Raw genomic sequence first — 22,499 nt, forward strand, 5'->3', positions numbered from 1 at the left:
TTTCTTTCTTTCTTTCTTTCTTTCTTTCTTTCTTTCTTTCTCTTTCCATGGCACATAGTCAGCATTTAATAAATGCTTGTTGACCGACTCTTCTATTTTTGTTTGCCTCCATAGGGAGGAGAGCATGAATCTTTGGACTTAACAGAATATAGAATATTCTCCTGTTACCTCTTGAATTTTCTGTTTCTATTTTCTGCATGGAGAAATTTTATTATAGTAAGAACCTTCTCTTTTGATATTTCGTTTTTCTGTTTTGCATTAGGAACTTGCTTTTAGCCTTACATCCTTTAAATCTTGTTATAGTCATTTAAACATGAAAGTAAAAGGGTATGGGAAGAAAATGAACTTTTTCAAGGAATTGATATAGTAGTCTACTTAAATTTTAGCTAGAGAGCAATATCTAAACCATAATATGTAGAGCTCAATGGCCTCTGTCCATCATGCTAGATTCTATCCCTTATGGAATTTTTTCATTCCCCCAAGGGTGCCAGTGTAAGAGATTGATTTTTTCATATTAATCTTGATGGGAAGGCAGCTATAATTTTACAAAAATGTATCCATACAACTAACTTTTTTTAAACCATAATTAACATAAATAGAGAATTTTGTCAGAAACTTACACTTTACAGTGTGGTTATTTTTTCCTAGTTGCTATGTATTTTTTTTTCTCACATATAAGAATCAGGAGAAAAGCTCCCCCTATACCTTGTAACCAAATAGATATTAACTTTCTCTTAAAAAATTTGATTTGGTAATAGACTTACTTTGTACAACTGCAGTTTTAAATAATGCAGTATCTCTTTAGTATAAAACCATGTGACTTGAATTTTCTTTGGCTTTTAATAAGCATCATTTCTTCAAAAATGGAGAGCGTTTGTTCTGAGACCTATGTCAATAGAATCAATGTGCTTTAAGATGGTATTTATATGCTATATTTAGTTTAACATGCCCTGAGTAACATTCCATTATGATTATTATAATATTTTTATATCTTTACTATGTCCCTTTCTGTAAGTTTTGAATTTAAAATGACATAATTTGTCTTTATGAAGTTAAGTCACATTAATGGGATGGAACTCAGTTTTTGCTGAATCGAATAAAATTTGATATAAAATTCTAAGAAGACCTGCTTATAGACCAATTATAGTTTAATCACATCTTCTAAAAATTCTTGTAAGAAAATTTGAAGGTAATTTTGAATGTGGATATATACAACAATTTCCTCATATCCTAAGAATAAAATTCTAGTAATACTCTAGAAAGTTAATGTAATTATTATTTTATATAAATTATAGAACAAATTTGAACTATAATCTCAATTAACATTAACATCTTAATAGGACTGGATTAGATATTTTAAAATAAAGGTTATATTTTCACATTTTTAAGGGACTATATGCGCATGTATAATATACCATTAATACTACAGTCAAACAAATTAAAATATAAGGGCTTTGAGGAAATCATTTAAAGTGAATATTAAATTGTATGGTTTTAGGTTATAGATTTTGGAGCAATTGACTTGAAATAATATAGTATCATTGTGTCCTACCCCAGCATTTAATCAGGAATCTTGAATCTCATGTGAGCCCTTTTTTGTTACAAGACTTAGGATAAATAAACAAGTATTACTGGTAAAATACAGAGAACAAATGAAAGATATAATATTACCCATCTAGTGAAAAGTTGTCCCTCTGGGATTTAAATAATCATAAAGTCACAGAAAAATGTATGTAATCAAGGTATTTTTTAGTATGAGCAAAAATTCTTTAGAGTTTTCTCCTTGACATGTTTATATATCCAGAACAGTTCCCATTGTTACGTATTTCTCATAAAATTTGAATCAAGTCATTTAAGTGTTTAATTTTTGCCACAGTGTTGGCAAAATGATGCCAGCACAGTGCCTCAGGGCTGAAAAATGATGGATGTAAGTTGATAGGCATTATGACACACAACAGAAATGCCATCCTCTTAGGTTTAAATAATAATCTTTACATTGAATGCTTTTGTCATTGGGCTTAGGTCATAACGGCATTTAGCATTTGGTCTTTTGAAGATGAGATTCAAGAAGGAACAAGATGTACTATTTCTGGCAAAATTTAGTGTTTTTTGTTGGTATTTTTAAAAAAGGTCACAATTATGATTTTTTATATTAGAATGTAGGATATATTTTAAAAATTCAATGGTTTTATACCAACCGGTATCAGTCAATCAGTAGGTATTTATTAAGTCTCTATTATGTGATTGTCTCTATGATAGATGTTGAGGTTAAAAAAGACAAAAAGAAAAAAAATAATCATTGCCTTCAAGGAGCTTACATTCTGAAGGGGGGGAAGGATATACTTACATAGGTGTATACATACATTTAAAAAATGAAGTAACTTTTTTGTGGGGGTGGGGGTTAGGGTGAGGGTGGAGGTGGGTTTGGGGGAGGATAGCTTTCCAGAATCTGGGGAGTATCAGCAAAGGTTCTTTAAAATAGAAGGTGGTGCTTGTATGAATTTCCCTGAGTGTAGTAAATATACACACAAATACACACATAAAACAAAAAACTGTGAGGATAATCTTGTTTGAATTGGAAAGAAGTAACAATCCAGCAATATTAATCTTCAGCATTCATACCTAAAATAATCTTTACCAGACACTGAATGTGTGCATTTTTTAAAATAACAGTGGAATATTGTTTTATTTTATATCTCTTTTAGAGTCAAATACAAGTTAGGAAAACATTGATTCAGTTATTAGCCTCCTTTGCCTAGACTTCTTACCAAAGACTTGCAAATTACATAGAATGTTTGAAATAAGAATTTGTGTCTAAGCTGGATTTTTTTTTCTTTTGGTTAGTACAATTTAGTTGCTATGAAAATAAACTTTAACTTGTTGAAAGGTACACATTTGCAAATGTTTTTACTTTTAAAATATTTAATGTGTTTTACTTATAAAAATTCTTTTTTACATTTGCAGCATCATATAATGAAGTAATGAAGCTGTAAGAAAAAAAATCTAATAAAAGACCAATTTACTAGAGTGTATGAATTGAGAATGAGTCACAGAATTACAGACCTTAGAAGTTTGATTCAGAGGAAATTATCTAGAGTTTTGAATGATTCAATTGCAACTCTTTTCCCTAATGGATATGTAATCTCATCTAAGTGTGTGTTCCTCCCATCAGGGGATATTGTTACCCATAGATAACTTCTTATCCTGTGTGGTTCTTGTCCGTGTCTTTTCAGAAACCTTCCATAGAAGTTCTATACACTATGCTCTAGTGAAGTCTTCCTCTGTATATTTTAATACCTCATGGATACCAGTACAATATTTAAGTATCTGTTTGATGTCTCTCCTATTTTAAAATTTTGTTTCTATTTGTACTCTTTCTTTTTTTATACCACCATTATTTCTGAATGATCTAAATGTTAACCATTGAACCTTCTCTTGCAAAGGGGGAAAAAACCTAAACAAACATAAAACAATTAAGCAAAACTATCTGACAAAGTGACCAAGATCAGAAGTATAAGTAACTTTTCATACCCATTGTCTCCTGTTTTTCCAAAGGGAAAACGGAAGTGTATTTTTGCGTATTCAGTTAGTTTTCCAATACTTAAGGATTATACTTTCACCACATATCTGTTGTCATCTCCTTTCCCTATTTTTTTCACTTACATAGTCACCACCTTAGTTCAAGTCTTGTCACCTCTTGACTGCCTTAGCCTACATAGTCTCCCTCTGTCTTTTTGTCCTCTTCAATCCAGCTTTCACACGGCTACCATAGTGACATGCCGAAAGCTAGGGAATTGTGAGGAGGGAGTACATTTCAGGCAACTGAAGCAGCCTGTGAAAAGGCACAAAGATGGAAGATGGGGTGTCATGTCTAAGAACACTTTAGCTGGACCATACAATAAGAAAAGGGGAATATCAGGAACCAGATTTTTAAATGCCAGCAAAAGAGTTCGTATTTGATCATAGAGGTTATAGGGAGTCACTAGAGCATCCTGAACAAGAGAATGCCATGATCTAGTAGAGTGCATGGTACATAGTAGGCATTTAATAAATGTTTGTTTACTTGATCTCTTGCCTCCTTGTCAGGGCCAAGATTTTGCAATTACATAATGTTCAGTTTTGCTTTTGGAGTTTTTGATTACACTGTTGTGGCCTTATGTAGTTTTTCTGGTTCTACTTACATTATACTACATCATTTCATACAAATCCTTTCCATACTTCTCTGAATTCTTCATTCATAATTTCTTACAACACAATAATACTGACTGGCTTATAATCTTACATAATTGTTTTAATACCTTATATACTTAAGATGTTGGACTTTTTCAGAGATCATAGGATCATTCATTTAAAGCAAGAAAGAATTGTAGACCTTTGAGTCCCATCTTCTAATGAAACAAGTCCCCTTCCTGCCTCCACACCATTGATGTTTTTTTCTTCTTGTTCTAGTTACATTGACTTTATTGCTGCAAAAGCTTTTAAAAATTTACTCAGAATTGTCTGTTTTCTCTCTTCTCTCTTCCTTACTTGCTCCAGAATTCTCCCCAGACAAGTTTGTAAAAGATATCTTCTTATAATCTCCTTAATTATAAAAAAAAAGATTATAATAGGGACTTTCTCTTTTTTTCTTTGTATTTTCAGAGTAGTGCTTGGTATAAAGTAAGTAAATAAATGCTTATTGATAGCTTTTATTGATTGTGTCTTGGTAGGTTGACTACCAGATATTTTATATCCTTTGTAATTATTTTGAATCAGATTTCTCTATTTTTCCTGGGTTTTGTTGTTACAATATGGAAATGCTGCTGATTTTTGTGGATTTATTTTGGATTCTATTACTTTACTGAAGATGTCTCAATCATCTCAATTTCTTTGCTATTCTCTGGGGTTTTCTATGAATGAATTTTAAATAAATTATTAAGTGCTTACTATATGCCAAGCAATGTGCTAAATACTGGAGATAAAAAAAAGATCAAGACATTATCTACTCTCAAGGAGCTTACATCCTAATGGGGGGGGGTACAGCTAGAGTTAGGTTGTTCAGTGGTTAGAATACCAGGCCTGGAGTCAATAAGACTAATCTTCCTGAATTCAAACTTGGTCTCTGACACTTACTAATTGTGTGACTCCAGGCAAGTCCTATTTACCTCAATTTTTTCATCTGTATAATGAGGTAGAGAAGGAAATGGAAAATCATTCCAGTATCTTTGCCAAGAAAACCCCAAAGAGGGCCTTGAAGAGTTGGACATGACTGATAAATGATACAAACAACAACAAACAACAACTAAAAAGAGAGGGGAACAATATAGAATAGAATTTAGCTGCAGTGCAGATGGAAAGGCCTAGAAGTATTACAAGGTGAATGAAAAGACCCATGGGTCATTAAGGTGTGTCAGCACACCAAATGACTGGAGATCTTGAGGCAGGGCAGATGGTAAGTTACAATCCAGAGGACACAATGATTTAGTGGTAGGGAATATAATAAGTTCTGGTGGTTCTCTTCTTCTCATGAGAAGGATTAGAACTTGTGACTCACAGCTCATCAAGCTGGTATGAACTGAAACTTAGCTCTTATTATCTTGTCACTCCAGTTAGCTCTGGTAAGTCAGAGCACTTGGACATCCACTTGGGTCTCTAGGTGGTATAGGAGAGGGAATGAATGGAAAACAAAGGAGAAGGGTGCTCCCATGGAACTTTTCTATGTAAACCATTGTGTCATCTGCAATAGGGGTAAATTTGTTCCCTCTTTGCAAATTACATGTATGTATGTCTATCTATATTTCTGTATTTTTAAATTGGACCTGTGATCTCATTGGCTAGGAAACCTCCAGTGAGGAAACTCTAGCTAGGTGGCCACATCTCCTCTGTAAGGTTTGCAGTTGTCATTTGTAGCTTTTCACCCAGTGTGATTCTTTTCCACATCTTTCCATAGATCTTTCATGGAGGAAGAGAGGTTAAATGACATGCTCAGAATCCATAGGATCAGTTTGTGTCAGAGGCAAGATTTTTTCAAACCTTCCTGATTTCAAGGCTCATTTTCTGTCATCTTGCTGATATTTATGCCTCTAATTTTTCTCATTTTGTTGCTTTTGCTAGCATTTCTAGAACTATGTCAAATTATAATGCAGAGAGGAGGCAGTTTTATTTTACCATTGCAGTTATTGGGAAAGTTTCTACTATTTCTACATTGCAAATAATGTTAACTTTTGGTTTTAGATACATATTTTTAATCTTATTTTTAAAAGGATTCTTCTATATTTATGATTTTAGAGTGTTTTTTAAGCACAAATAAGTGCTATTGTCCCTTACTACTGCTAACATGACTTACTTCCTTTTCTGGTCACACATATTTTTGATGGTGCTGATTTTTATACTGCTTCTTAAACATAAATCATCATTGTCAGTATGTTTCAACTTCTCATACTTACCAGGGATTTTCTCACTATTCTTTGGGTCACCTACAATTTTGATTCTTCTTAAAGCATCGCTTTCTTGTGATATACAGTCACATGTCTTCAAAAGAAAAATAGTAAGGGCTTTTATGGCAGTGAGCAGCTTGTGATTATTGAAAGTTGTGTCGCAAAATTTCCCAGATGCTATCTAACTGTCCTTCTCTTATTCTATGGGTTCCAGTTAATTCTCCATTTAAGAGCCTATCCAAGATAACAAGTACTAATAAATTAGCTCAATGAATTACCCTTCCAACTGTATTTCATAATCTTGGAAATGAAATATATGGAATTTTGCCACTTGGATTGTCTTGTGAATATTGGTGTGCTATCTCTTCTGAGCAGTTAATGATCATTGCATTGGTACCTGAGAATTCCATTCCTTGTCAAAGTCATATATATAAAACATATAGCTCAGAATACCCAGAAAACCCCATCCCTTTTTTTCAGTGTTGTAGAGGAATCCTCCATGGTGTTAGAAAATACCTTTCTTGAGCTTATGTTTATGTCCCGTTTATTGTTGATTCTTTAAGGATTTTTAAACAAAGTTATGTCAGTTAGATCTATCAAGGAATCTTGCATGATTTTAACAGATGCACGAAAATCTTGGAGAAGCATCTTTTATGTCATGTTTTACTTTGTTGAATGAAATGCCTTTTAAAAAATCAATGAAAAATAACAAACTTTAATACTCCATTCATCTGAGTCAGTTTCGTGACTGTGAAGATAAGTGCCATTTTATAGAATTTTTATAAAAAAATAATCCTTGATAATCTGCCTGTTCACATTTTTATCAAGGATGCTCTTCACTTGTGAATAGTTGTCATAAATATTTTCTAGAGATTAGAAATGCTTATAGGTCAGTAGCTGCTAGTGTCTCAGTTGACTTTTCTCCTATAATAATACTTCTTTTTCTTTTACATTTTTGAAGAGTCTTTCTTTTTTTGGAAATATCTTTTTAAATTGACTGCTGAGTATTTAAAACTGCTACCCTGAATCTGGATTTATTTTGCATCTTCAGGTCCAATTGTTCTTGACTTTATTTTCTTAGTTTTAGTTGATGTAACTAAGAGTGAAAAGCAAGACAATACAAATATAATTTGGGGATATGATTTTTGTGTGTGTTTTTCCTGGAGGACAATAATACTTAAGTCGATTCATTTGGGTACTCCTTCCACTAGTATGATTGTCTTCCATGGCTTTTTACTCTATGTGATTCTTGTACATATTTTTTCATAGATCCTCCATGGAGGATCTACCCAATGTGATGGATAATTTCCTATAGATCTTTTTAACTTTTGTGGTTATCAGTATAACATTTGGGCAGTCTAGACTGTTATTCTTTGATCTAATCCCACTTCCTTTTCCAGTCATACATGTCTTTGGTTGTGTCTTTTCCTCTACTTCTTGCACAGAAGCCATTATTGATTGTGTACTGATATTAATAATACCTTAATATCATAATATCTTAATATCATAAGATTTTATAAGAACGCTTCTGTTGGAGCTGAGCTGATCATGGTCATGTGCACTGAAAAATAAATGGCTGGCAGACCGTTAGAGTAATTAACTGGATTGAATTAAGTTGTCTGGTAGGCTGCTTCTAAAATTGATTGATTAAGCAAATTCTTATTAAGCAAAAATAAAGCTTTTTATAATACTACATCAAATCACCATTTTGCTTTCCAAGAAAGGTAAGGAAAATAAAGTTATTGTGATGTTACTCCATCATAGTTCAAAACAATTTGTTTATTAGACCTGAATCTATTTCACTGACTCTACTTACTATTTCAACCTCTTTCACAGTGAATGTATACCATGTCTCAGTCCTCTCCCTTCTGTTCTTCATACTTCATACATTCTCCCTTATTTGTGCTTGTGACATTTACACTATTATTCTTGTTACAGGTCACTCCCAGATCTAACCACTGACTTCTTAGCTTAAGTTCCATGTCTTCAGATGGTCTGCTGGACATAAATAGATGTTTGAGAAGGTTACCTAATTTCTCTGGAAAATGAAGAATTTAGACTAGACAATCTCCAGATTCCTTTCCAGCTCCAATATTCTTTGATTTTGTATCCTACTATGTCAAATGCAACCTAACTGAAGCAAAGATCATCAGTTCAGCTCAAAACAACTCTCCATCCTGATGGACCTGTTTCAATGGTGCCATCATTTTCCATGTACAACTCATGTTCCATTTACCATATTCAGCTCCCTATACCTTCCTCTACCATCTACCTTTCACCCCAGCCCTTAGAGATCCCTCTGTCCTCTGAACACCTAGAGTATTTATTCTCTGTAACACTTAATTCTGCATTTAGCAGGTGTTAACTTGTATTGTCATTTACTTCTTTTTTATATGGCCTGTCGGTTGACCTAAATTGCAAGCCTGTTTTGTATCCCCAGTGCCCCTTATTTGTAACCAAATATCAATAAATATCTTTTGTGGATGATGAAAACTCAGGCAAAGGAGAATGCCAGAAAACACACTGATGTGGGTATTTTTTTCTGCAAGTCTAATTTGCTTCCTTTTTCTTCTTCTGTGAGTAAATGTTATAGAATGTTTGTCTAGTCCTTTATTCACAAGTTCTTTAATATTGGTCATGAATTGAAGCTGTCCTATTCACAAAGACTGCCTTCATTTTCCTTTTTCTATTGAGGAAGAAAGATCCAGTAGCTTTAGTATCCCATGGCATATATATTTGTTTTTCTCATTTTAAATGTGTGAGTTTTTAGGCATTTTTTTCATATCACTCATAATCGGCCCAGATGGTTATGTAATTCCACACACTCAAATGTGTCCAGACCATATAAATCTAAAGGCCTCCATATTTGGGTGGAATCCATATGTTTAGACATTGTTGTTGCTAATGTGGTTCCACAGTGCTTGTTTAAACTCCAACATTAAAACTTGTCATTCTTACTTGGGCTAACTACAGTGGTTTCAACACATAGCCATTGAAACCTTCCATCTCTCCCTCCTCTTTAAGGATCCTGCTCTTTTTCCTTTCATGACTTTTGAGCCATGCTTCACTATGCAAGTGCTTAGGAGGCAGAAGAATTTTTTGCTAGGGCCCCAGTGGTGCCAGCAGAGGAAAGGTATGCCCACTGTATCTTCCATGCATTTGAAAGGACTCCAACATCCTTACATTCCATATCTGATCTGAATATTAGTTATGAATTGTGGCTGTAAGGGTCAGGTTGGATTCTTGCAAATCTATATTCCACATTCATCAGTGTAAGGCAAACTTCATTTTAAAACTTTATTTTCTTAAAAAAACAGTTAACATTATACCTGAATGAGGATGTTATACTATAGAATCATAGAATCTTATGAGTTAGGAGAAACTTGAGAGTTTATCTAGGCTAACTCCTTCCTGAATCCCCTCTAAAACATCCCCGACAGCATCTTTATAAAGGACTTGAGTGATGGGAAACTTTATTACCTGCCATTGTTTAGTCATTCTTATCAATATTGAGCTTAAATATTTCTCCCCATATGTTATGCCCATTACTTGTTGTTCTGGCCTCTGAATTCAAGCACAACAAGTCTTCTAACATGCCAGACCCTTTAGATACTTGACAGTCTCATTTGAATATGATAATCTTACTGTCCCTTAGTCTGATTTCTAAACTCAAGAGAATCACACCAAGTTCTTTAAACTGATCTGTGTATGGTCTAGTAAGTTTAAGGAACTTCACAATTCTGGTTACTCCCTTCTCACTGCTCCATTCCCTGCCCCTGCATCTTTTCCAACTTGTTAATATCTTTACAAAAATGTGGTACTTAGATTTAGACACAATATTCTAGTTACATGACCAGAGTAGAATTGCAATAGGACTATTTCTTCCTCCATTCTGAATATTGCTGGTTTTAGCCACAATACTTCAGTGTCTCACTCCTAACATAAGTTGGAACTTATTTTTAACCAGAGTTTTGTATCATTTATTTTTGAATCCCTCATTTTGCATATTACTTTAATTCAACAAAGCACTAATTTAGTAGCCTTCCTCAGGAGCCCTCAAACCTCAGCCATTACCTCACCACCTTTATTAATTAGATCCACAGGACTAATATGAAGAAGACTTTAAAACTTCATTCCCTAATATTAATATCTGTATAATAACATGTCACTATTAACAGTGTTAAAAAAACAGTCTTACGATATACTATGTTATTCTTACTATTTTGCCGCTAAAATATAGCACAAAAGGGGTTTGTGTTTTTATGGAATATTAGTATTAAATCAATACATACATATATTGCATACAATCGATACATACATACATTGATACATGCAAACCATTTGGTTTGCTCTTGGTAGTGTTACTTAAGCATAAGAACCTGCCACTTCTTCACATTAATACCAAAATAATTTTCATGAAAATTCTGTTAATTAGACTACAAGTTGAAAAGGCATTAGTCAAGTTTCTCATCTTTTACTTATGGCTTATTGGCTGTCCTGCCCCACTTTCTAACTACTAGTTAGCTACACTTAGCAATCTCCATTAATTTCATTTGGCATTTCATTCAATCATATAGACCATGAACATGATGATATTTAGAAGAAAAAAAAAACATTAAAAGCCCGTGGTGCTCATTCTTAATTGATGTCCTTATCGGACATTGTATTTGCCAGAGCTGTCGTTATTGATCAAGCAGAAAAATCAAATCTACTGAACTACAATGGAAAATGTTCTATGGAATTATTGAGATGCTTTTGTTGGGGTGTTCAGATTTATTTAGTTTAGTTTTATAATGAAGTCCTTGGGGATAATATATTTGGGGAATTGGTCTGTTGGGTCATATCAAAGTGAAAAGAATAGGTGACTACAGATGTGTGCCTTTAAAAAAGTATCAGAATCATTCACTTATTCCTTCATTTAGTAAACAATAAGTGCATAGTATGTAAAAAGTGCTGTGCTAGGTGCTAGAGGAGATACATTTTTTTTTTTGCTAAAAAAATATTCATTGCCTTCATTGGGCTTCTCAGTCTAATGAGGATCAAACAAACGACTGTAGCAAGTAATGTTACATAAATGAATTCAAGGGTTCCAAAACAATGTGTCATGCAAATTCTAAGGAAGGTTATTATCAGGGAATGCTTCTGGAGGAGGTGACATTTTAAATTGAACTAGTAGTTATTAGGTAAAGATAGGGAAAGAGAGTCTTTTAGGAAATGGAAATAGCTTGAACATAAAGGTGGGTAAGTGTTGAGGTAACAGAGAGACCAATTTAATTGGAAAATAATATAAGTGAAAGGAAGTAATAAAAGATCAGCCTGAAAAGTCAGAGTACCTTATTGTGGCAGAAATGTTTGAATTTTACTTGGGGGACAATAGGGAGCTACTGAAGATTTATGAGTGGAGGACTGCAGTACAAGAATTGATCTGTTTGTACAAAGGTTGGCTTTTTCGTGTTATTAAAAGTGATATGGAAGATGGTATTAAAATTCATTTAATATATCTGTACTGTAATGAAATTTGCATTCCTCTTATAGTTGGGAACATTCTGCTTTACTTGATGTTAATCTACTTTTTACTTGGAATAGTACTTTTTGACTTTTAAAGTTATATGAGAAAACTTAAGAGAGGTTGACCAGTGGATCTCAGAAGGAATATTTTGTGAAGGTTACTACCTAGAAAGTCTGGAAATAGGCTCCATTAAGATGGTTTGAAATTGACAGCTTACAGTTTTTCCATGTATTTCATTCAGAAAGCTCATAAATTTTACATCTACAAAAAATAGCAATGCCAGCCACCTCTTCATAAATCTAATTTGAAGCAACCTTTGGGTTAGCTTTTCATAAGAAGGGTTTCAGGAGAGTTAAAGAAGATTGGCAGGAAAGGGCTTAGTGTTATGGCCAAAAATATTTAAATAAATTTTACAGCGATTTAAAATTGAACTAAGTGTGTGAGAAGTGAATTTTTCATGTTTGTGGATATTAAAAGATAAATAATAAATTATATAATGAATTATTGGATGTTAGGACACATTTCTTCACTAGGAGACATTGAAGTTAAGTTTGATATTTGTAATATAATATATTCAGAGATTTTACTATCCATCAGAAATTAAAAATACATGATGCAGCTAAAATATATTGTTAATTGTGATAGTTTTTCCCCCAAAGGATCCATTTTTCTCCTTGAATGGATGCATGGTGTTTAGTTTTGTTTTGTTTTTCAGAAACAAGTGGGATAGAATTCATAGATAACATTTCAAAATGACAACTAAATGAAATAAGTAAAATCAATGACCACATGCATAGACACATTTACATAACATATTGCCCTTATTAATTGGACCTCAGGACTAAAATTCATGGCTCAGACAAAGGTAGAACAAAATAGGCCCCATTAAGTATAGGAAAGGATATTGACTGCAACGAGTTACTTTGCACAAACCATTTGAAGCATCTATTCTAAATTAAATATTTTACTAAAATAGACTAGAAACTAGACTTCTATTTAGAATGATTTATAACTGTTCCCGGCTGATCACAAAGTGTTTCTAAATTAAAAGCCATTAATTATAGCTTTATATAGATACAAAAGATATGCAAGAAGTGCTTTGTAATTCAAGCCAGCACTTCAGGTGAGAGCTTTTTAAATTACTTGGACCATTGGAGCCACCTGCTTGACTAAATGGTGAGGGCCCCATGTTTCAGGACTCATCAGTGCATTGCAGTGTTAACATTGTTACTGATTTTTCTCATTTCTCCAGGGCAAATACTAATTAATGGATACAATTCACAGCTGATTAGCTGTAGTTTCTTCAGTAATTACATTCGCATACTAACTGTTCAGAAGAGGATTTCTAACCCAGTTCTTATTTCACTCTAAGCTTAATTTGTTTTTTGAATTGTTTAGGTCCTTAGGATAATAGCCATTTTATTTTCCTTTGTTGTTGTAGGTAGTACTAGATAATAAGTGAATTTAATCTTAAAAATGCTCTTTGATAATGAGCTGTTTGCCTTAAATGGATTTCTAATTCACAGACAAAACCTACATTTAAATAACGTTAAAGTTGTGTTAAAGGCTGAGGAAAGCCTAGTTACTATTGGGAACTGACATGAGAACTTCACATATAATATACACTTGAAGCTGCAATTTTCATACATAGGAAAAAGTAAAGTTAAGAATGAAGTAATTTTGTTCCACTAAGATTATTGATTCATAAAAATTTGATGACTTACAATCATGTTTCCTCGATTTTCCTAAAGCTGTGCAAAAGTTAAAAATATATCTGATGTTTCATCCATCAGAGAAACTATTTAAATCTCTTTTTAACCTTAATAAATATGTACTTTCACATTTCCTTAATGATTTTATCCAAGTTCATTTGGGTACTCGGTGCTCTGTCAGGGTCATTTAGGTCTATTGTGTAAGGGTGTATTAAGGTGTCTTTTTAAGGAGTGGATTTTTGCCTCTCTAGACCATAACAACTCCTCTGGAACCATTAGAGTCTTTCATGTAAATCCTACTGAGTTCTTGATCATTGACACGATAAAGTGTATCATGTCAATCCAGCTTCTGTGCTTGAATTCTACTATACATTTAAGACAAGGGACTAAGAAATCCCCCTTTAATGTTTTTTGGCATATTGGAAGTTAGGTTTTACTGTGAATAATTTGGGGCTTTTAAATTACTAGGTAAGTTATAGTTTTTATTTAAAAGTAAATACTATTTTTTATAAGGAGGGATGCATATATTTCATCAGTTGAAGGCCAAAGCTATTTTTGACTTTGAGGCCATGAAAGGACAGGCAGATTATTTTTTAAAGCACTTAGTACATTTTTTTTCCTATGTTTTTGTTTTTCACAATTACCATCTCATGTAATATCAGAATATGTAAAATAACTAAAATCTTTATTGTCTCCTTAGGATTTGGAAGCATTTCTACTCAAATGCAAGTTTTACATTTTGAGAGCAAACGCATAGAAATAAAGAGCTGATGATTGAAATGCTAACTGTGGTCTTATTTAGGGTAGTTTGAATGAGCTGCTATGACAGTGAATAAAAAATTAATGCTGTGTTCACAGATTTCAGCTTGTTCTTTTAAACTCTTGCCCATAATGCTGTGTTGGGGGATTAAATATTAAGGTTTTCAACAGTTCTCATGGATATTGATACAGGTTTAAGTATTGCATTGGGATGTTTTCTGATTCTGTCAGGCTTCTTATTTATTTCAATTCATGCCATACCTCATTCATTGGAAAATAGAATCTGAGTACTGGGAATGAAATTTTATTTTCTTTAATTCATATTTTTGCCCTCATACTGGTGACATCTGTTCCTAAAAAGTAAGCTGTGAAATCCCAACATATATTAGAAATGTGTCATGGTAGTGAACTTGGAATTTCTTTTCTTTCTCGCATTTGACAAATGCCATTTCAGTAAACAATGTACACTGGTGACCAATTAGCCAAATGTTTGTAATAGCTTCCATTCACTACTAGTCTCTGAGCAAGACTAAATGATTGTTGAATGCATTTCAGTCAGGTAAACTCCATACTTCAGTCTCTGTGGGAACTAACCAAAAATTTAGTGCTTTGAAATCTCATTAATATTTCACATTTGGTCACAGTAAAGCACGGTTTTATATAATAATACCAATGCATTTTCCAAAATAACACCTGAACATTCAGCAAATAACCACAACTGTATAGTACGTGGCATACTAACATGAGAAATTTATTTTTCTTTTAGTTTGGAAACAATAACAACTATATGAATATGGCTGAAGCAAATAATGCCTTCCTTGCTGCCAGTGAGGTAGGTCTTTAAAAAATACTCTTTATATTTTGTTGTTTGCTTATGTATTTTAATAAAACTGGAATTGCAATGAGTATTAAATATGGGAAATGGGAAGTAGAGAACAGAATGACCATAATAAGAATTAAAATACCCTGACTCATTTCTTTTAGGCAATCACAAGTCTGTTCTCTCATCACATGCCAAGAAAGGGTTAAAAAAAGTGAAAAACCCTGAGTGATGAAAACAACAAAAACACAACAAATACAACTATACCTGAACAGGTGCACATCTTGAAAACCACATTAGACTTTCAATATATTATGAGTTTTATTTGTACAGATTATTTAATTTTGGTTAAAATGGCCTGGGAAACTATGGAGAGAAATCCCCCTGGGTTTATAGCTGCTTGTAGGGGATGATTTGGGTAGGTGATAGTATGAGTAGAGCCACTTAAGTTTGCTCTGAGAACTGGGCTCAAGAGTAAGCCCTGAGAAGGAATTGCTGAAGCCCAGTTGTACCAGTGATGACAATGTAAATGGACTTCAGTTTAATAGGGGGTGTAGGTACAGTGAACTATGTTCTTATTTCCCATCTCTCCACCCATCTTCCTACCAGCATATACACACAGATACACACACATATGCATGTACACATATACAGATATATCTGTATATATACAGGCACATACGTGTGTGTGTGTGTGTGTGTGTGTGTGTATTTTGTAGAGTCACACTCTTTAGGAAAGCTTTGTTTGAGCCATTCCAAAAGTATTTGATCCCTTGAAATGGGAGAGAAGTACAAAAAAAAAGGAAAGGTTAGAATGTGTTGGAGTTTTCATTTTAAAACAGGGCAAAATGAAAGTTAAATGGTTCCAAATGGAATGTTTCCTCTTGTGATTTGTGTAATAGAAAGTTTTCATCTTCCAAATATATTCAAAGATAGGAGACTGAAGAAGCTTGACCCTGGAGATTGAAAGTACTAATGGTTTCATAAATGATATTGGTATAGTGAAGTGAATGATATAGAAGAAATTAACTTGGAGAATATGTTATAATAAATTTGAAATAGAATTAAGAGCCAGTGTAAATTAATCATTTTTCACAATGACCACCATCTCTGTATCCAAGAAGACTGCTTAGATAAGGGAATATTGTTTGGCATGAGCTTCAGTGTTGTTTGTAATAATGAACACCAACCCCATCTGTAAGGACAACATGATGTTTCATTCTGTAGAATTTTTTCCCTACATTTGAATCAAACATTGATGAAAGCTCTGTTGCCAGCAGCTGTTCAGAGACAATTTAATTCCAGCTGTGATAATTCACCGTGTCAGACATTGGCTGTTATATGTTGATACAACAGTTCTCCAGATTTGCATTTTTATCAAAAGGAACAAATGTTTTGAACCTTTCAGTACAGATGGCATTTAACCATATACCTACTACTCTAACATGTACATGATAAATATTGAAAAATTAATAACTTTTTAAAAAGTGACATCAACCCTCTCCAGTTTAATCTGAAGAGGACCACTGTAGTCTTTTATTCAAAACCAAAAGATGTTTTGCTGATGATTCATTGCATTCCTCATTATGCCTCATTATTTTATTTTATAATTTCACTTAATTCAGTGACTTATATTATTGATTTTTCTAAGGTTAAATATAATCTAACTCAATTATAGATGTCAGTGTCATTGATATTTTGTAAATTCTAAATTATAATTTGTGATGTTTTTCATGTGTCAAAGGTTTTATTCTTTCTTATTAGGTTATTAAAATAAATTATGTATATTTTTTAAAAAGCAGTATAATTTTAGAAGACACTGTATTACCTTTTACAGCTGTACCAGATTTCTTTAAAAAAAATTTAGAACATTATGACTATCTTACACAATAAATGTTATAGGAAAAACAACAACAACAACAAACCAAGAGCTGGCTTTCAATAGTGATCTCACTGCTTATCTTTTATTGAACCAAAAAAAAAAGTGACGCAACTAAATGTTAATGCACTGCATTATGTAGCATGTGCCTAATTTTGCAATTACTGCATTAGAAGTGTATTATTTCGTTTTAGCATTTTAATGAGTGCCAGCTAATTCATTAAGACTTTAGGTTTGGATGTTATAAAGTGTAAATTGTGATGCTTGAAACCAATTTCATTCTGATAGAAAATACCCTGTAGATAACAGCACTATAAGCATTAGAATACTTTGTAGTTTGAATTTTGCACATTTGCTTTTTGTTTTGTGTCTATGTCATGATTATCCTGACTATTTTTAAAGCATCTTAAATATTTATTGAAATAATATTTCAAGTGTTAATTACAGTGGTAATGAAAACAGCCAAATGCCACATATCAAGAATGAGTGTTTATCCGTATTGTTAATGTGATATGTTAGATTTCATTAAGCAGTAATGGGGTAGCAAATGAGTCACAAATTACAGTTGCATCTGTTACTAGACCACATTAGTGCCAAAATAACTGCAAATGCAGCCATAGGGTTATGTTCATTAGCCAACCACTTTTGTGGCCAATCCATCCTTTTGTGTTTGTGAACTCAGGGTACCACAGTGAGAAAATTTACATCCTTGTTTGTTTGTTAGAATGAGGAAGAAAGAAAAACAAATCTTTAATATTGTTCCAGATTTCAGATGTAGAATTAAACTCCATTGTTTTGCATCTATGGAGCCTAAGGAGTGTCAGATTGCCCTGCTGCAGTTTCTAGTAGTTTGGGACCTCATCATTTCTGGTGTGAGACCAATAATGACAGCTGAAAGGTTCTATATGAAAGAAAAGGGTTTTTTCCCCCTGTTTGTTTCTATATCCTCTCAAATGGTTATTAATTTATATCATCATTAATGGTTTGAAGGATGACAATTTTCAACAACTAATGAGATCTTTTACTTTTCATAACAGATTCAAATTAACTTTCATGGACTCACTCTTTCAGTTAATGTAAATGACAAAAAATAACTGAATTTGAGGTAGTAATAAGCAATAACCATAAAAAAAAATGACCTCTAGTTTTTTTTTTTAAGTTCCACTTCAGGATTTATGATGAATCCAGCTTACAATGGCAGTCTTAATATATGTATCAAATGGGCTCTAATTTTATATTTTTAAAAAAGGAAAATAACATTTCTTCAGAGGCTGAAAAATTTATATAAACAAAATCTCATAGTGCCAAATAAGCAAACAGTATTAGTATAGTTAAAATGTCTTCAAGAAGCTGAAGATAATTGGGAAAAATTATTGTGATCAAAACCTATTGACTAATGTCTGTGTATGTATGCATGTATAATGTTTTACTGTTCAGAACTACCATAAAAACTCACCGAAAGCCCATGATAATCTTTGTGTAAAATTGTTTGCTATCGGCAATGACTGCTTCCATTATACTTAGAGATATATCATCAAAGAAATAAAAATAATAATAATATCACATGACTTATAAGTTGTGCCAGAAAGTAAAGATGTGTAATGTTCAGTGCTAGATTAATGTTGTATGTGCACTACAAAATTGTCAGTATTTTATGAAGCATGAGAATAATGTCAGCTGTTTGTGCTGTTTCACTAACATATCAATAAAGTGGCAATTTGTTATATAGCCAAATCTAATGTAGCTGATGTTCCAACTAACAACAAAGACAGATGTTGCTAATTAAGTACGCATTAAAAAACTGTTAATACTGATACTCCATTAAAACCATATGATAATGAGACTTAAATCTTTAATCAGAATGATCAGCAAAACTTTATGTATGTAAATTTGTGCTTAAGATGTTTTCATTTGAGAAATAAATATTTAGTCAAGATATGAATATGTTTCAGTTCAAAATTATTTCTCTGTCCAGAAGATACATAGACTATTACAATATAAAAGATTTTGGTTTCCTTTCAGCAGACATTCCATACTCCAAGCCTTGGGGATGAAGAATTTGAAATCCCACCAATTACTCCTCCTCCAGAGTCAGATCCTACCTTGGGAATGTCAGATGTACTGTTACCCTTTCAAGGCCTCAGTGATCCACTTCCTGCACAAGGAAATGAATTTACACCTCAGTTTCCTCCTCAAAGCTTGGATCTTCCTTCTATTACAATATCAAGAAATCTCGTGGAACAGGATGGTGTAATCCATGGCAGTGGATTGCATATGGTAGGCACTGCATTTTGAAAAACATAATAGATATTAATATAACATTCTTGTTATAGTGATTGCAAAGTTGTTATATACTCTTTTATGTTTTCCAGAGATTTGGCTAATCATTAGTAGCACTACTTAAACTTAGAAGCTCTGGTTTTCTTACTAGTGACTTCATATTTTACTGTATTTGAATAGGATGAAAAGCTGGTAAAATTGGCATAATTAATAGATGTTTTGGGGACAAATGGTCATGTATTTATTGGAATTCATATATGCTTCTTTAAGAAACTACATTGGTGTGATGGAAAGAAGACTAAATTATGAGTTGAAAGACTTGGATTTTACTTCTTGTAATGCTATTTTCTTACTTGTGGTCATGTGACCTTGGGCATGGCATTTAATTTCTCTGAATATGTTTCCTCATCTGTAAAGTTGGGCTAAACGTATTTGCTTTCAGAGATTGATGTGAGGATCAAATGAGATAAAGTATTTGGAAACTCTTGGAAACTTATATATACCCTGTTCTACCAATAGTGGTGGTGGGTTGGGATAAGGGAGAGGAGGGAGAGGCAATTGCTGTCTTTTGATTTATATGTAGCTGTGCTTGAATAGGTGTTTGCTGCTCAAGTAACTATGGAAAGTGGAGGGACTAAGTTAGCTAGCTAATTTTTCTACGAGAGTCATTTTATACTCTGATATTTAAAGAACCGGGCTTGCCCTTCTTCAAATGGCAGATAGAGCTGTGATAAAGGTAACAAGTGAAAGAGGAAAAGTAATTGCAAACATGCAACTGAGGAAAATTCATTGCCAGTCACTGTGTGAAATTTACCTTATTGTCTTAGGTCTTATCATAGGCATTGAATGAGACACCAGAGAACTGTCTGATTAGTAATGCAGTAATTTTTTGATATATTTTTGTTGGTATGCAATTATGGTTAGTGATCACTGGAGTCAGTCTACTCAGTTTATTAAAGTCTTCAGTTGAAATCCTCCCACCTCCCCCTGCACTAGAATTGTATGTAATGCATTTATGCCAGGTATAGTAGTAAGTAGAAATTGAAAAATCAGATTAATAGCTAGGTAACTTTTTTTGGTAAAATGAAGCAAATGTATTAATTTAACAAAAAACCCAGATCCTATTGCTTGTTTTACTTTTTTTTTTTTTTTTTGGTTTGAAACATCAGGACTATGCCAGTGATACTTATTGGTTTATTGGTTAACTCTGGATAATTCTAGGTGATTGCGAAATTTGTAGTGGATTATTCATGTGTACAGATTCAGTGTGCTTTCTGAAATATGTCTGTTTTCCCCAAAAGAATTGCTGTATCATCATTTCTTTTGAATTATGATCTTTGTAGGCTTGAGTTTAACAGGATGCAGGAAGAAAGAACGTGACTGATAATTGTTAAAGTAGTGATAAAAATTCCTTATGGCAACAAATAATTATCTCCTTTGGATTACTTACATTTTGTTCTCTGACAATGAAATTGAAATTTTTGTTCTTCCTTTCTCATCAACCAGGCTTGCAATGTTGTTCTTGTGGAATAATAAAAACAAAAAGGGTGTTTAGTCACCAAGGGAGTAAGTTGACCACGGTTCACCCGTTATTCAAATGTATACAGTATTGTTCATTTAAATTATGGAAACAGTTAAAGCACTATGTCATTTATGCTAAAAATGTGTACTTTATTAAACTGGTAAATATTTATTAATAATGTAAGAATCTGTCTTTAAATTAAACATCTGATGAATTACCTTGCCTTAGAGCTATAAAACCTTTATTACTGCTATAAAAAAGTGTAAAGGAGGCATTTTGACTATGAAATTTCATTTCATGGTCAATTGAATTTACTATATTGGAAAGAACTAGAGATGGGGCCATAAAATAATTATGATATTCATATACACTTAAAGAACAATGCTTTCATGTCCTGGTATTGGAATAGTACTCAATTTTCAATGCTTCATTGGCAACATATTGCTAATCATGAAAGCACTTGAACTATTTCATTGTTTTTAAAAGTATAGGTTCTTTAGCTAAGTATAGACTATTGTGGCAGTATCAGTATGGACCACATCAAATTTATTGGTCATTTTGAAGCTTTGCTGAACCAGAATGATATTTATTTTAGCTTGAAACAAACTAATCTTGTTGAAAAGTCTAGTAGAATTTCACCTTGAAGAAATGTCTTGGGATTTTAAATCACAAATGTTGGAAAAAATAAAATGTACTTGGACAGAATTATGATGAATACAGTGTGTCATTGGCTTTGTTCTATGTACTACCTGACATGTTCACCTATAAACTTGAATGCAGAATCGCCAGAGGCATGGTTAAAAATAGGTTATGTCAAGGTTCTTCTATATCTCCCTTAGGGTACTGAGTTGGCTAGCTACATCATAATACTCCATAGCAGCCTCCTTGTATATTTCCCCTAGGAAGGCCACCAGTAAAATAATAAATAATGCCTTACATCATGCACTTGATTTCTGAACATGTGATTGGATATTCCATACCATATTTGAGCAATAACTTTATTATCTAAATGAATATGGCTATTAATGTATTGCTATGATGAATTTTTTCTCTTATGAGAAGAAAACAGGCTTATTTATATTGTATTGAACCAGCTTTCCTTCTGTTTTATTGTTTTTCTTTAAAATGAGTGACAGTTTTTCACATTACTTATTAGCTTCATTATTTTTGGCAACAAGCACAGTATGTCTCTCTTTAATGTATGTTATTATATATTTCAAAATGGAAATCAGAAACACTCCTCCTGCCCCCAAAAAAAGAAAGACAAAGAGCTCAGTACTTAGCTTTCACATTGCAAAGTATGCAAATACTGTTCTAATATTAAATAGCTGAGAAATTGAATGATAATGATTATATGACATCAAAGAACAATTTTTAATTTATAGTGCAGATATTTTTATTTTAAAACAAAATTTTGGAGTCAAATTGATAGTAATATTTTGCTTGAAAAATCTTTATCTCTGGCCATTATTGTCACTTTAGATAATCATCTGAAAAATATTTTAATCTATGTAATATTGCAGTTCTATAAAACTACAACTTATGTTTCAGAGATCTCTCTCTCTCTCTCTCTCTCTCTCTCTCTCTCTCTCTCTCTCTCTC

At 32.8% G+C, this 22,499-nt stretch overlaps 1 protein-coding gene across 2 annotated transcripts in view; it reads left to right on the plus strand.

Annotated features, from left to right (window-relative positions):
- The window catches only part of TOX3 (TOX high mobility group box family member 3), a 127,807-nt gene that overhangs the window by 69,717 nt on the left and 35,591 nt on the right, over positions 1-22,499 (plus strand). Inside the window, exons 2-3 of one of the 2 annotated variants that reach the window (XM_027869677.1) lie at positions 15,163-15,228; positions 19,118-19,372. In XM_027869677.1, the coding sequence (XP_027725478.1) occupies positions 15,163-15,228; positions 19,118-19,372 (321 nt within the window). The remainder of the gene's footprint in view (positions 1-15,162; positions 15,229-19,117; positions 19,373-22,499) is intronic. The other variant, XM_027869678.1, reaches the window with a different exon arrangement.

This window comes from Vombatus ursinus, unplaced genomic scaffold (assembly GCF_900497805.2).
Source record: "Vombatus ursinus unplaced genomic scaffold, bare-nosed wombat genome assembly UNPS02014793.1, whole genome shotgun sequence".
Classification (NCBI taxonomy): Eukaryota; Metazoa; Chordata; class Mammalia; order Diprotodontia; family Vombatidae; genus Vombatus; species Vombatus ursinus.